At 35.0% G+C, this 16,013-nt stretch overlaps 1 protein-coding gene across 2 annotated transcripts in view; it reads right to left on the reverse strand.

The window, feature by feature from the left end:
* The window catches only part of LOC106870321 (uncharacterized), a 258,020-nt gene extending 243,833 nt beyond the window's left edge, over positions 1-14,187 (reverse strand). Inside the window, exon 1 of one of the 2 annotated variants that reach the window (XM_052975840.2) lies at positions 13,151-13,988. In XM_052975840.2, coding sequence (XP_052831800.1) covers positions 13,151-13,213 — 63 coding nt within the window. In that variant the 5' untranslated portion in view covers positions 13,214-13,988. Of the gene's footprint in view, positions 1-13,150 lie in introns of both variants that reach the window. The other variant, XM_052975839.2, reaches the window with a different exon arrangement.
* Positions 14,188-16,013: the final 1,826 nt, after the last annotated feature.

Here is a 16,013-nt window from a genome sequence, read left to right on the forward strand (position 1 = left end):
TTCAACCACCGGCCGAGACTACCTTCTTCCAACTGTTAAACATGGAGGGGGATTATTTAAACATTTTATCTGATCAAATTCATCCTATGGTTACGGAACTGTTTCCGGAGGGAAACGCAATCTTTCAGGATGATAATGCACCAATTCACACAGCTAAAGTTGTTACTGAATGACACGAGGAACATTCTAGTGAAGTTGAACATCTTATCTGGCCACCACAGTCCCTAGATCTCAATATTATTGAACATTTATGGTGCATTTTAGAAACGCAAGGAGTCGATATCCTCCACCTAGAGACTGTTTTAGCTGAAGAATGGACAAAAATTCCTTTGGAAACAATTCAAACATTGTACGAGTCTATAGCTCGTAGAATTCAAGGTGTAATTACTGCCAAAGGCGGTCCTACCCCATATTACAATAAATTTATTTGAAATTTTAAGGTGCTTTCATTATTTTGTCCAACCTCTGTGCATGCTATATATATACCCTATGTGATGTGTATAGTTATGGTTTTTATGATTGTATGTTGCATGGCTTAAATATCAGGAGTTGCCTCTAGACCTAACGGAACCTCATAGTCATACTTAAGATTATGGTGCTAACGTTGTGTTCCAGATAATGTTATGATTTATTTTATTAAATCGATACAAATACTATAGTGAACTTGCCGTGTGGGGATGGGTGGAAAATCCAACGTTTTCAGGGAAAAATTGACAGAAGAGAAACGAATGAGCGACAGTAGACTTTTGGAAAAAACACTGGTTGCATGCTAGAGGAAGGATGTTGGTCTCTCATTAATTTCTCTCTTGTTAACTTTTCTCTAAAGAAGCACTCTTATCGGAGCATTGTAGTTTCGATTCCCAACGGCGGGGCCACTCTACTCAATTTATTGATTTTGGTAACAATTATAAGTCTTGCCATCGCAGTCCAGCACCAGCATTTTTGCAGTTTGACCATATGTTGCCACTTAAACGACCATTCTATAATTTTGCAGACGTTTATCAAAATATTGATTTCTACTCTAGGCACAAGGCCCGAAATTTTGTGGGAAGGTGCCAGTCGATTAGATCGACTCCAGTATGCAACTGGGACTTAATTTATCGACCTCAAAAGGATGAAATGCAAAGTCAGCCTCAGCGGAATTTGAACTCAGAATGTAAAAGCAGAGAAATATAGCTAAGCATTTCGCCCGGCGTGCTACCGTTTCTGCCAACTCTCTGTCTTACGTTTATCAAAATATTAACAACACTATTAATTCCTCACTGGATTGATATTTTATTAATCCGAAAAAAAAAACAATCTTCAAAGTTGAACTCGTCAGGATTTGAACTTCAAATATAAACAGCTGAACCAAAAGCTGCCAGGAATTTTGTGCAACGATCTAAGAATTTTTCAAAATTGCCGACTCGGTACCAGATATAACATTCTATATGTTTATCTTCAAAGAAACAAACAAGAAAAAATGCCTCAAAATCTAACGAAAAAAAGTGATTTCAGGGAAATTTCTTTGCGACCCATTACAAGCTTCCTCACTGTCACGTTACACATAATTTATCATATTAGTGTTATCGATAATTTAAAATGGTGTGGTTGAGGGCGTCGGTGTTGGTGGTGGTGTTATTTCCCAATATTGCTTTATCATTAAAGAATCATTAACGATGTTAATTATTATTACACAATACACCTTATACAGATAATTTTAATTGTGCAATAAGGTAAAGCTAATTGTTTGCTATTTAATATTTTTCTGTGGGAGATCCTATTAATGAAAGATCCATCTTGATATATATATGCACATGTGTGTATCTGTGTGCTTCTGTCTATATCTGTATATGTCTGTTGGTGTGTGTGTATGCGTGTGTATACGTGTTTGTGGTAGGATCTTTCTTTGAAAATGAAGCATGCGCAAACCGTTGTTCCATCAACTAAAATATCTCACGTGTTTGTATGGTTGTGAAGCAAGTCCCTTAACACCATAGCTTTGCTATTTGGGTTCATATAAACCTACACACCCAACATATATCTCCCAACATAAGGCGGCGAATTGGCCGAATCGTTAACACGCCGAGCAATGTGCTTAGCGGTATTTCTTACGTTCTGAGTTCAAATTCCGCCGAGGTTGACTTTATTTTTCATCCTTTTAATATCGATAAAATAAATACAAGTTATGCACTGGGGTCGATGTAAACGACTTACCCCGCTCTCATAAAATTACTGGCCGTGTGCTAAAATTCGAAATTGACATATCTACCAACATGCTTATTTACCAACATTCCTACGGATCTTCCTGTCTACCTGCCTAACTACCAAACTGCGAAATTTCCCACTCTCTAGTTTATCTATTAATCCACCTTAGAATGTAAGTGGCTGAGTATTCCATTGAAGCTGATACATCTTACACTTAACTTGATAATAATAATAATTATAAGGCCTAAAATTTTGGTGAAAGGAAACTAGTCAATAATATTGACCCCAGTGGTTTGCTGGTACTTATTTTATCGACTCCGAATGGCTGAAAGATAAAGTTGACTTGAGCACAGAACGTGTGTATCTATGCATAAATTATTACATTTATACATAGATACATACATAAATGTAGACGCAGGTACACACACACACATAATTATAATAAAGATGCGCACATATATATTCATAAATACATATGTATATACACACAAACATAGACACAAAGCCTCATATCTACCGAATTATATTCACGAGGCATTCCTTTATTTAACCGGAGGCTATGGCAGAAGAAAAGAAGAACAAAACTTTCTCAAGGTATTGCGCTGTGGGATCAAACTCGGAAAACACGCAGTTAGGAAATGAATGTCTTAACCACACAGCCTACGTCTGTGCCATTCCCGCAAATCCACACACCTACCTACCAAACCACTAATCAAGCTACCCATCTAACTACCAAATTGCATACATGTAATCTTCTACACCAATCTACATATATAAATAATATAAATACTATATATATATATATATATATATATATATATATATATATATATATATATATATATATACATACATATATATATATTTATATATATTCGCACTGACACGCACGCGCATATCTGTGTGCTAAAGTGAAGTATCTTTATGTGTTTTAGTATGTATATGATAACAAGCCTTCAAGCTCAGCTCACAAGAGCTGGTAGTTAGCGTCAGTTTTATGGCGTTCAATATAAGTGATACATACTTTACCGCCGGTTGATACACACCGGTCGATCGATTGCCGGCAGCCATATCACTACATGTATTTATTCCTGACAGATACATATACATATATAAATATACCTATACACACACACACACACACACACACACACACACACACACACACACACACACACACACACACACACACACACACACACACATATATATATATATATATATATACATATATATATATGTATATACGCATATATACATGTGTGTATGCGTATCTATCTATCTATCTATCTATCTATCTATATATCTATCTATCTGTCTGTCTGTCTGTCTGTCTGTCTGTCTGTCTGTCTGTCTGTCTGTCTATCTGTCTGTCTGTATGTATGTATGTATGGTGCCTATGTATACTTCTGTATGGTGCATATGTATATCTACATATATAAATTTATATATGTGAACATATACATGTATCGTATATCTCTGCTTATGAGTTTGTATATCTGTGAAAGCATGTGTGTGTGTATATATATAGGCACTTATACAGAGGCATCTTTAAGGTTATACATACCTGTGTGTATGTGTGTGATGCCTGCTTGGATGTATATATAAGCATGCATGCAGAGAAAGGCATGTCAAAGAGCACGCACTACACCCTAAAATTCTTGTTTCTAGGCGGAATATCAATAGATCTCCTTAACGCATTTACAGCAATAAGCATAAAATTGTTGTTGTTGCTGTTATTAGTATTATTATTATTGACAAGCTGACAGAATCGATAGCACGCCAGACAAAATGCTTAGCCGCATTTCATCCGTCTTTACATTTTGAGTTCAAATTCTGTTGAAGTTGACTTTGCCTTTCATCATTCCGGGGTCGATTAAATAAATACCAGTTACGCACTGGCGTCGATGTAATCGACTTAATCTCTTCAAACTAAATTTGATGTCTTGTGCTTCCAGTAGAAAGGATTATTATTGTTATTATAAAGGTGGCGAGCTGGCAGAACCGTTAGCACGCCGGACAAATTGGTTAGCGTTATTTCGCTCGTCACAACATTCTGAGTTCAAATTCCGCTGTGGTTGACTTTACCTTTCATCCTTTCGGGGTGAAACACTAGGATCGTGGTTTATAGGCATAAAGGAAGATAATAAATAATAGTAACTATGTCACTCTTTTCGTAACAAATTAGTTGAACTTCAAGAAATAGAGTCATAAACTCCAATCACGAAAGAAATATTTGTATCCCAATCAGCTAGAAATAATAGCTAAATCACAACCATGCACTATGCATTGGAAGTCTAAAGATCCGATATATTTTTCGTGTAGTCTTGTCACGCAGAGTATGTCTGTCGATGTCATTTACGCTACAAGTGTGTGGTGAATAATAACTGAAACACTTACATAATATATAAGGGAAAAAAATACGAAAGTTTGTTGATTGATCAGGTGGAAACACAAGTCGTATCCGTTGCTTATGTATTAAGACACATTCTAAAGAGCAACGCTGTTATATGTATATAAATATATGTACGTGTGTGGGTGTTGATGTGTATGTGTTGATGTGTATGTGTTGATGTGTGTGTGTGTGTGTGTGTTTGTAAAAGTGGCTGATGATGGAACTTTTGTTTGTTCTCATGAATGACCCAGAGCTAAGTAAACAATCACAATAACAACTGCATTTACTATTACAACAACAGCAGGAGCATCATCATCATCGTCGTCGACAACAACAACAACAACCACAGCTTATATTAGCTCTTATTCTTCTACCACCACAACCACTATTATCAGCAGTATATAATATACGCACGCACACACTCAAACACACACACGCACACACACACACACACATACATAGGTATATGTATTTATATGTGCATATATATTGTATACATAAATATATATATATGTGTGTGTGTGTGTACATATATACATATACGTGGGTGTAGAGAGTGTGTGTGCATATCTACACACGTACACACACAGACATATATGCATGTATATATATATATATATATATATATATATAGGCATATCGATATTATGTATATATATATGCCTATATATATGATTATATGTATACATACACACACACACACACACACACACACACACACACACGTATCGATTTGTGTAATTTTATGAATCTCGAAATGTCTTGGGAAATGGTAATCCAAAATTTCTTCGGGAAAAACATACACGGCATTAGACTTTTCTCGAACATGTAACCAGACTAGTCTCCAGTTTACCCATAATGCATTCAATGTAATTGTATATCAATAAAAAAAAATTACGCTTCCCCTACCGTTGACCAAAAGCAAAACAAAGCAATAGAAAACAAGCAATAACATAATAAATTCGCAATGGTTAGTTAATAATTAGTTAATAATTAATAATTAATATGGCAGCAGCTTAGTCTAGTAATTATATTGTCGTAGAAAACCGACTGAGAAATTAAGATGTTGTAAAGACTTAGGTTATTAGTTGAAACACATTTCAGCAACACTTAGAAACACGTGTCTACTGTTTCGTTTGTAAAGCAACAATGCTTTCATTTTTATCTTTTATCTGTTACTCGCTTCAGTCACTAGGCTGCGGTCATGCTGGGGCCACCGCTTTGAAGCGTTTGTCGAACAAATCGCCCTCAGTATGTAACATAGAAATGCATGACAGATGTGAGCGGCTTAACTGTTTAACGTTTAAACCCGCCATATCCAGCCAAAATTCTCTACCTGTTATATGTTCAATCTGGCAAGATCTTGCCCCTCATACTGACCATACAATTCCATTTTAAAAATAAAATGTCTCATCACTGAAATCTGAAAGCAATGAGATCATGTATGAGTAACTTTAAGAATTGTAACTAAATAAGCATAACATTTGACAGACAAATCTGAAAACCAAAAGGTTAAATTCACCTCGAAGATAGAGTGATGGTAATTTCTGCTCTTTGTATAAAAATCTTTGAATTTATTTTGTTGCATTCACATACGTTGTATACTTTATGTATTTTAGAAGTTCACAACAAAATTTTGTCAATATTATAATATTGCTAGATAAATTATTATTCTTTATCTCCAGAAAGGTTTTTGATGTCTCAATATATGAAATTATTTTATATGAATACTTTCGTCTAAAACAAAAAAGTTTTATGATAAATCATACGCTGGGCGTTAATGTGTTAATAATAAGTCACTAAATTAACAAACAATTTGTCCGCATTCTTCTTAAGAGTCACAGATCACCATACCAAGAGAGCCTGTTCTCTCTCCGATACACTAATGTAAACGCCATTGCAGATCTCACATAAATGTTTATGATACTCGTAAATAGCTTGGAAAAATACATCTGTAGGAATTTAGAAAAAAAGAATCGAATTTGGTGTGTGAAACCCAAATGTTTCAGTGATTACAACACGAGTCGACAAATTAAAAAAAAAAACCCCAAAAACATAAATACCCACCTCTGTCATGATGTTATGCTTGGTCGATCACGTTGCTAAAACACACCTAGATAAGAATTTAACTTCTAGATTCTTTTGGACGTTAAATTCCTTATTGTATTTGTCAATTGATAGAAGTAACAGCAATCGATCAAAATGATAACACACCAACAAAATGAATCACCTCTCTCTCTTTCTCTCATTAAAATAAATAAATGAATAAACATCACTTGACAGGGGAGAACCATAAGATATTCATTAGTTAGAAAGTGAATAATAAATTTACGAAGCGCTCGCTATGATTTATGATTAAAACTATGGGAAGCGCCGACGACAATCACTCGAAGCTAAACTAATTGCCGTTAAGCACGAAACCCGATCGCTAACTCAGAAACTTTCTTGCATAACATTTCAAGAATGTCGGACTGTTTACTTTAAGTTTCCACCAAAGCCACAGGCTGTACAATGCACGATGGAAGATTATACCACGAAAGAGTTTTTGAAGTGCATTTACAAAATGATTTGGAGTTATTTGCGAAGCGGGTATTTTGAATCTACTTAACGATCACTATTCCCCAAATAGAACCCCAATAGAATACGTACCAGATTGAAACTTAAGTACTGAGAGCGAGTTATTGCTCAAAACCCTTCAAGTTGGTGCCCCAGCATGGTTGCAGTTTAATGACTACAGCAAATAAAACACAGAGATGAAAGACGTGTCTATACAGACATTGTTTAAATACATTTCTGTGAGGAACACTGCAAAGCAATTGACTGGGATCAACCGCGAGGAAGTAGGAGGAGAGAAAGTGATTCGGAGTTGCGTTTAACAGGTCATTATGAACAACGTTCTCCTTCAGGAAGATAAGCAGCACATCCAAAGTCTGCTAACAAGTATGGCTGGATTATAAATTGGCATTTGATTCTTTCTGTCGCTCAGTGTTCTAGCTACTGTAGTTGAAGTCATTAATAGACTGACTTCGATATAGCTAGCAATAAAAACAGAATGAACTACAACAGTTACGAATAGAATTAGATTATTTACCGAAATATTGCAAAGTGGCAGCGTGCCTAAGATCATTTTTTGTCTCGGCAGTAAACCTCTGTCCGTTCTAATGAGAAAAATAGTTACACTGCAACGCCAGCAATAACAGAAACCTCTTGCAATAACAGAAACCTGTTGTTTTGTGATCGTTTTCAGAACACCAATAGAGGTACGTAGCTAGGTTCAGTACTCAAATGAAACACAGAATGGAATTTAGTCAGGTAACTGTACATATTTTTGCAGTTTGTTGAAGACAGCTCGTTGGCTAAATAAGAATTTTGGATATCAATGAGAGAAGTACAAGTTCAAAAACAGAGGACAATCGTTGAGTGCTTATTTGTAGTACTTAGAAAATATCTACAAACCAATAAAAAGAGAAATGAGTACAAGTGTGTACTCGACAGCAAAAAGGACACCATCGTAAGATTGATTGAAGAACTCTCGAATAAATACTCTGAGTGAGTGTAAATTCTAATCTAGTTGTGTTTCAGCAACGTGATCGACCAAGGATAATTAAATCTGTCCGGACTGACCTAATTAAACAGTAATTGAACGAAAATATATTCATATCAACAGAAAATTACATACATACATACATTTATACACACATACATGCGTAAGTACATACGCACGTATGTACGTACATGCAGCCAAGCCTGTACCATTCCAAGAGTCTAAATGAAAATGCTAACGAACAGAGTGTAGATGCGAACAAAGTTATCAACATCAACGGAAAACCAGATTAACCATCCCAGCGAGAGGAACGGGGCTGGGAGGACATTTTATCTCTCATCAGTTTAACACTAATCGGAGAAATACACCGGCTTTATGGATCTTTGGAATTCAGTAAATCGATTAGCCTATTTATTTATTTATTTACTTATTTATTTATTTATTGAAATATTTTATTTTTTACTGGTTTCACTCATTGGGTGACGGCCATGCTGATGCGCGCTGCTCCTAGTGTTTAGTCGAAAAAACCGACCCTCTAATTAATTATCCCTCTCTTTTTCTTTTTAATGCCTGGTACTTATTCAAAACGTCACCCTTTGCTGAATCGCTCTTCTAATGAGGATGCAAACAAACCATCACCAGTTGTTATCCAAGGGAAAGGCAACGGGACCGATACAGCTTGGCACCAGTGACATCGCATCTCATTTTTACAGCTGGAGCAAAGTGAAATACAGTGTCTTGCTCAAGAACACAACACACAGCCCGGTCCTGGAATCGAACTCACTACACACACACACACACACACACACACACACACACACACACACACACACACACACACACACACACACACGCACACACACACACACACACGCACACACACACACACACACACATTTCCAGGGAATCTTTGCAGACAAGAAGCTTGCAGGACAAGAAAGTGAGATTGCTGGAAGACAAAAGAAAGAGGAAGAAAAAGATGTCGACGATAATGCTGATGATGATAATGATGGCGAAGACGGAGAAGAAGAAGAAGAAGAAGAAGAAGAAGAAGAAGAAGAAGAAGAAGAAGAAGAAGAAGAAGAACGAACGAACGAACGAACGAACGTTGTAATTAAGATGTAGAGTCGTTAATCATAATTAATATGGAAAGAACTTTGGAAGAGAAGGAAAAAAATAATGTAAATAAAACTAAAATATAATCATCGCTCATATGATGAATAGGAGAAGGAAAAACATAAAGCATGAAGAAAAGGAAGAGATGGAGAATGAGAAAGAGATAATGGCAGTGATGATGATGATACTACTACTACTGCTACTACTACTACTACTACTACTACTACTACTACTAATAATAATAATAATAATAATAGTAATCCTTTTTACTATAGGTTCAAGGCCTGAAATATTGGGGAAGGAAACTTGTCGATTACATTAACCCCCAGTGTTTCACTGGTACTTAATTTATCGTCCCCGAAAGAATGAAAGGCAAAGTCTCAGTGTAATTTGAACTCACAACGTAGCGGCAGACGAAATACCGCCAAGCATTCTGCTCCACGTGCTAATGATTCTGTCAGCTCGCCGCCTTCATAATAATAATAACAATAATAATAATAATAATAATAATAATAATAATAATAATAATAATCATAATGATGATAATTTGTTCTAATGTGGATACAAGATCAGTAATTTTAGGGCGAAGAAGTTAGTTGATCTGGTTGTCAACGATGCTCAACTTGTGCTTATTTTATCGATGGCAAAAGGATGAAAGGGTCAATTGACCACGACGATATTTGAGCTCAGAACGTTAAAAGCCGGAAGAAATTGAAGGTGTAGGGCTTCAGTCGATTCCAAAACGACCTCAATATATTTTACTGACGTTTGAATTTATCGATCCGACCTCCATCCGCCCCCCAAAACAGTATGAACGACAAAGTTGATCTTATTCACACATACAACAGTCACTTGCAAAATATATTACATAACGCTTGTGTGCTTGTGTGTGTGTGCGTGCGTGTGTGTGTGTGTGTGCGTGCGTGTGTGTGTGTGTGTGTGAAGGGCGGATGTATTTAGAAGGCCCCAGAGGAGCCAGAAATACGTTGTGGAATGTTCATAGGGCTGTCCGGTGAGATATCACTGTAGCTGTTGTAGCTGTTTCTGTTGCTATTGTTGAGGTTAGAGTTTGAGCAATGTAATTTTAATCGCATGTGTATATACAGGCATATATACTTATATAAATGTGTGTGTATATATATATATATCATCACCATCGTCATCAGGAGGAAAGGGTCATGCCAATAACATACTTAGGACGCTCCGACTCTGGTGGAAAGAGAGCAGGAAGAATATCTTCAGACCAGTGTACGGGGCCCGAAAGTTTTTAGCAAAATGGGTTACGCTAAGAGCAACCAAGGTGCTGGATGGCGATGTTAGACCGATTACCAGTTTAATCATTACTGTCATCAAGATTACTATGATAATAGTTATCGGGATGATGATAATGATGATGATGATGTTACTACTACTACTACTACTAATAATAATAATGGTTTCGAATTTTGCCGCAACGGCAGAAATTTTGGGGGAGGGGATGAGTCGATTACATCGGCCCCAGTGCTCCTCTGATACTTGATTTATCAACCCCAAAAGGATAAAAGGCAAAATGAACCCCGGCGGATTTTTGATCGACCCCGGAAGGATGTAAAGCAAAGTCGACCATGGTGGTACTTGAACTCAGAACGTAGACACAGATGAAATAGCGCTAAGCATTTCGCCCGGCGTGTTAACCATTCTGCCAGTCCACCGCTTTATATAATAATAATTATAATAATAATAATAATAATAATAATAATAATAATAAATATCGGAATATTCATAATCACAGTTATCATTACTAAAGTTATGATCCATGATGATAATGTTTGGATGATGATGATGATGATGGTGATGATGATGATGATGGTGGTGATGATGATGATGATGATGATGATGATGATGATGATGAGGCTGATAATGATCTTCATTGTGTTTCTTTCCTTTCTCTCCCTCCTCCTCCTCCTCCTCCTCCTCCTCCTCCTCCTCCTCCTCATCATCATCGTCATTATCACCAGCACCACCATCATCATCATTATCATCATCATCATTATCATCATCATGACCATGATGATGACCATCAGCAGCATCACAATCACCACCACCACCACCACCAATATCCCCCCCCCCCATCATCATCACTACGTTCAGCATAAGCTTTATTTTAATTTTTATGAATGCCAGAAAAAAATGTTAACGACGCCAACGACAAGATCAACAACAACAACAACAGCAACAACAACAACAACAACAACAACAATTCCTGAGGATCAGATGACGACAAGAACAGGAACAAGAACAAAGAACAACAACAACAACAACAATGATGAACCCTGAGAAATGACAACGAATACAACACAAACAAAGGACTACTACTACTACTACTAGAATGACAAGTGACGAATGGCAAATGACTAATGACAAATGGCAAATGACCATACTAACGAGAACAAGAAGAAACAAGTGTGACGTGGGGGTGGGGGGTGGGGGGTGTAAAGAAAAAAAGAAACAGAAATTGAACGGGGAAACTAAAACAAAAAAATCCAACAAAATGTGTAACAGCAAGAAAAAAAAAAGCAACAAAAAAAACAAAGCATAACAAAGAACAACAACAAAAACAACAACAACGGGATCAACAATTTACAGAAATCCGAAATATTGCTGGTGTTGTTTTTAAAGCAGCGACAGCAATAATAAAAACAACAACAATAAAAACATCAAAAATTTGAAATCTTACAATGGCAGAATTTTAAAATAAAGTACTGTTCCGTCGATGGTAGTTTTATATATGTATATATATATATATATATATATATATATATATATAAATATATATAGTAAACTCTATGTATACTATGCCAACACAGGTAACATACATGTATGTCTACATACATTCGCACACCTGCAAAGGCACACAAAAACTCACACAACACTTTTACACACACACACACACACACACACACACACACACATACTCACACACATAGAAATACACATACACACGCATACCCACGCACACTGATAAAGTTATGTATACGCGCATTCCTGCACATGTATAGAATCATTTTTGAAAATATACCATTATGTGTGTATGCATGCATGTATGTAGGTAAGAATGTATAGAATGTATGTGTATATATGTGTGTGTGTGTGTGTGTGTGTGTGTGTTTGTGCGTCTGTGCATATATTGTATACATGCACACACGCTCATCCACACCCCTACACGCACATCATATATATATACATATATACACTCACATATATGTATGCAGATAGATATAAATTTATATACGAACTAGTTTTTAACATACACATCCTTACATAGTATATATACATTCATGTACTTAGATATATATTATATATATATGCATGTGTATATATACATATGTGTGTATACATATATATATGTATATATATATATATATATACATATATATATATATATATATATACATATATATATATATAAATATATATATATATATATATATATATATATATATATATATATATATATATATATATATATATATATATATATATAAATATATATATATATATATATATATATATATATATATATATATATATATATATATATATATATATATATATATATATATATATATATGTATGTATGTATGTATGTATGTATACAACTATCCATGTTCACTTTTTTTTAATATAATACCTCAATATGAAAAATAAAGGAGAAAAAAGTCTCAAAGATCATACAAGCAGTAAGTAAGATTCAGAAAATCGTCTCATTAAAATACTAACACAATAAATATTACGACTATTAATAATAATGGTATCAACAACACTAACAACATAACCACCACTACGACTAATTCTAGCAATACTAATATTACCACTACTACTACTACTACTACTAATAATAATAATAATAGAGGAATAGTTGTACTCACGTTGACAGCAAGCGACATATTTATTAAGAGAACTACGATAGATATACATAGCTCTCTAAACATATTGGTACTCCCAGCTCATAATTCACTTACTTCATATTTTCACCACAGAAGCACAGTGTATTATCACATTCTAACTAAGGATGCAATACACAGCCTGTGCAATACGATATATATATATATATATATATATATATATATATATATATATATATATATATATATATATATATATATATATATATATGTATATATATATATGTATATATATATATATATATATATATGTATATATATATATGTAATAATATTATATTGTACAATATATGTATAGAGTATAGCCGATGAAATGTGGGTACAAATATATCCTTCCTTTGATGTGTGTATTTCTGTGTATGTACAAATAATACTTGTATGTATATATATGTATGTATATGTGTGAAAGTATGTATGGACGCACGTTCCTACGTACGTACGCACGTATGTATGTATATATGTATGTATATATATATATATATATATATGTGTGTATATATATGTATGTATATATATGTATATGTATATAGGTATGTATATGTGTATGTATTTAGATGTATGCTTTATATACACTCCGCATATGCTTGTCGACACATGCAATTTAACATATAGAGATGGTGTGTTTTGTTATGTGTTTATTTTTTTGTTTTTGTGTTTATGTGTTTCTCTCCGCCAATGTATGTGCATCTGTATGTGTGTGCGTTTGTGTTTGTGTGTGTGTTTGTGTGTGATAGATTTTGTTGCAAGGTGAACGATGTTTTTGACTTGATGTTGTGGTATGTTATGCGGTGTTGTGTAGTGTGGTGTGTGTCACGCGTGCCTGTTTGCGTGGCAGCGTGTGTGAGTGTGTCACTGTTCTGTACTTGTGTGTGTATGAATGTGCAGGTGTGTGTGGGAGGGTGCGGCTGTTGGTGTACGCGTTTGTTTACGTGTGTGTTTTGCGTGAATGTTTCGTTTGTGTGTTTGTGCATGTGTGTGTGTGTGTGTCTGTGCTTGTGTGTCTGCGTTTGCGTGTGTCGCCGTTGTCTGTACTAAGCGAACGGCACAGCAATGTGTAAGAGCGCATGTGTGTACGTCTTCATGTCTGTGTGCGTGTGTCTGTGTGTGTATGTATGTATGTGTGTCAGCGCGCGTGCGTCAATCTTTCGTTCTATATGTATACGTGTGTGTGTGTGTGTGTGTGTGTCTGTGCTTGTAATTATCTATTTATGCAATATAGCTACATCGATAAATAGAAAGATAAATGTGTGTTCCTGTATGAATATATATATGTATACCAACACACGTGCTTCAAAACAAATATATAGGTTATAAGTTTTTGAACGAACGTACATATATGTATATATATATGTGTATGTCTATATACATACATACACACATACATACATACCTATATATATATATATATATATGTATATATATATATATATATATATATATATATATATATATGTATGCTTATCGACATACACCTACACACATACACTCCCGGCTTAAATTTTCATTCTACTAATGCTTCTATTGCTGTGCAACATTATTGTATGGTAAACTTTCCTATATATACATATATATATATATATATATATATATATATATATATATATATATATATATATATATATATATAAGTATATATGTATATTATATATATATGTATATGTATATGCGATCGTATGTATAATTTTATTTATATGCACATCTATGCAGGTATATTTGTCCCTATATCTGTTATCTGTATAGAAATGTGTATATATCTATTTAACTGTAGATGTATGTGTGTGTTCGTATGAGTATGTATGCGCGTGCGCGCGCAATCTTACCGGTGTTTCGGTATATCGTGTGACGGCATGCTTGTATACATCGGTATATGTGAAGAAAATAAGAGAGCGAGAGAGAGAGACAGAGAGAGAGAGAGAGAGAGAGAGAGAGGGAGAGAGAGATAGTAAGACAGATGGATAAGGAGACAGAGAGAGAGATAGTAGTTTTTAAAAGGGAATGTCTTCAGAAGTATATGTATATATATTCATGTTTATTGTGTGTATATATTTTATGTTCTGGTATATACGCAAGTATTGCGCGGGTGCTCGTTCTAAAGAGTCGGTCCGTGTTGGTGTCACAACATAGATTACGTTGTGGTAATGTTATTATATGCATGTATGGATGTATAAATATATATGTATATATGTATGTGTATAATATATATATATATATGTATTTATAATGATGAATACGGTTGTATTTTGATATCGGGTGTGATACGAAAGATAAACGTATATATTGATGTGTATGTATCTACGCCCGTATGTGTATGCCTGGTGGTGTCATTCTGAACGTATGTCCGCGATAGTGTCACTGTACACCTGTGCATGCGTATACATATGTGTATAAACACTTGTATCTATATATAAGTTGATGTATACGAGAGCGCATACGCTTGTGCATCCCTGTGCGTAACTGTGCACGTGCATACGTGTCTATGCGTGCGTGTATACGCGTATATGCGTATATGTGTGTCTCTAGCTATACATGTGCGAATATATGTCAATATGTGTATGCATGTGTATAAATCCTTGTCCGTGTATAACTATGTATATATATGCGTATATATGTATATACGCGTATGCTTGTTTATGTGGTAGTGCGAACATGCATGTGTGTATATATGTCTATATATGCATGTGTGCTTAGGGACGCATCTGCCTGTCGTGTTTATGTATGTTTATACTTGTGTATGCATTCGTGTCAGAGTGTGCACGTATTTAGGTCCATATATACATGCTTTGTTGATGAGTGTTAAAGAGGCTATGTGTGCCGCTACGAGCGTGTG

The sequence above is a fragment of the Octopus bimaculoides genome, chromosome 22, assembly GCF_046866305.1.
Source record: "Octopus bimaculoides isolate indiv1 chromosome 22, ASM4686630v1, whole genome shotgun sequence".
In the NCBI taxonomy this organism is placed as follows: Eukaryota; Metazoa; Mollusca; class Cephalopoda; order Octopoda; family Octopodidae; genus Octopus; species Octopus bimaculoides.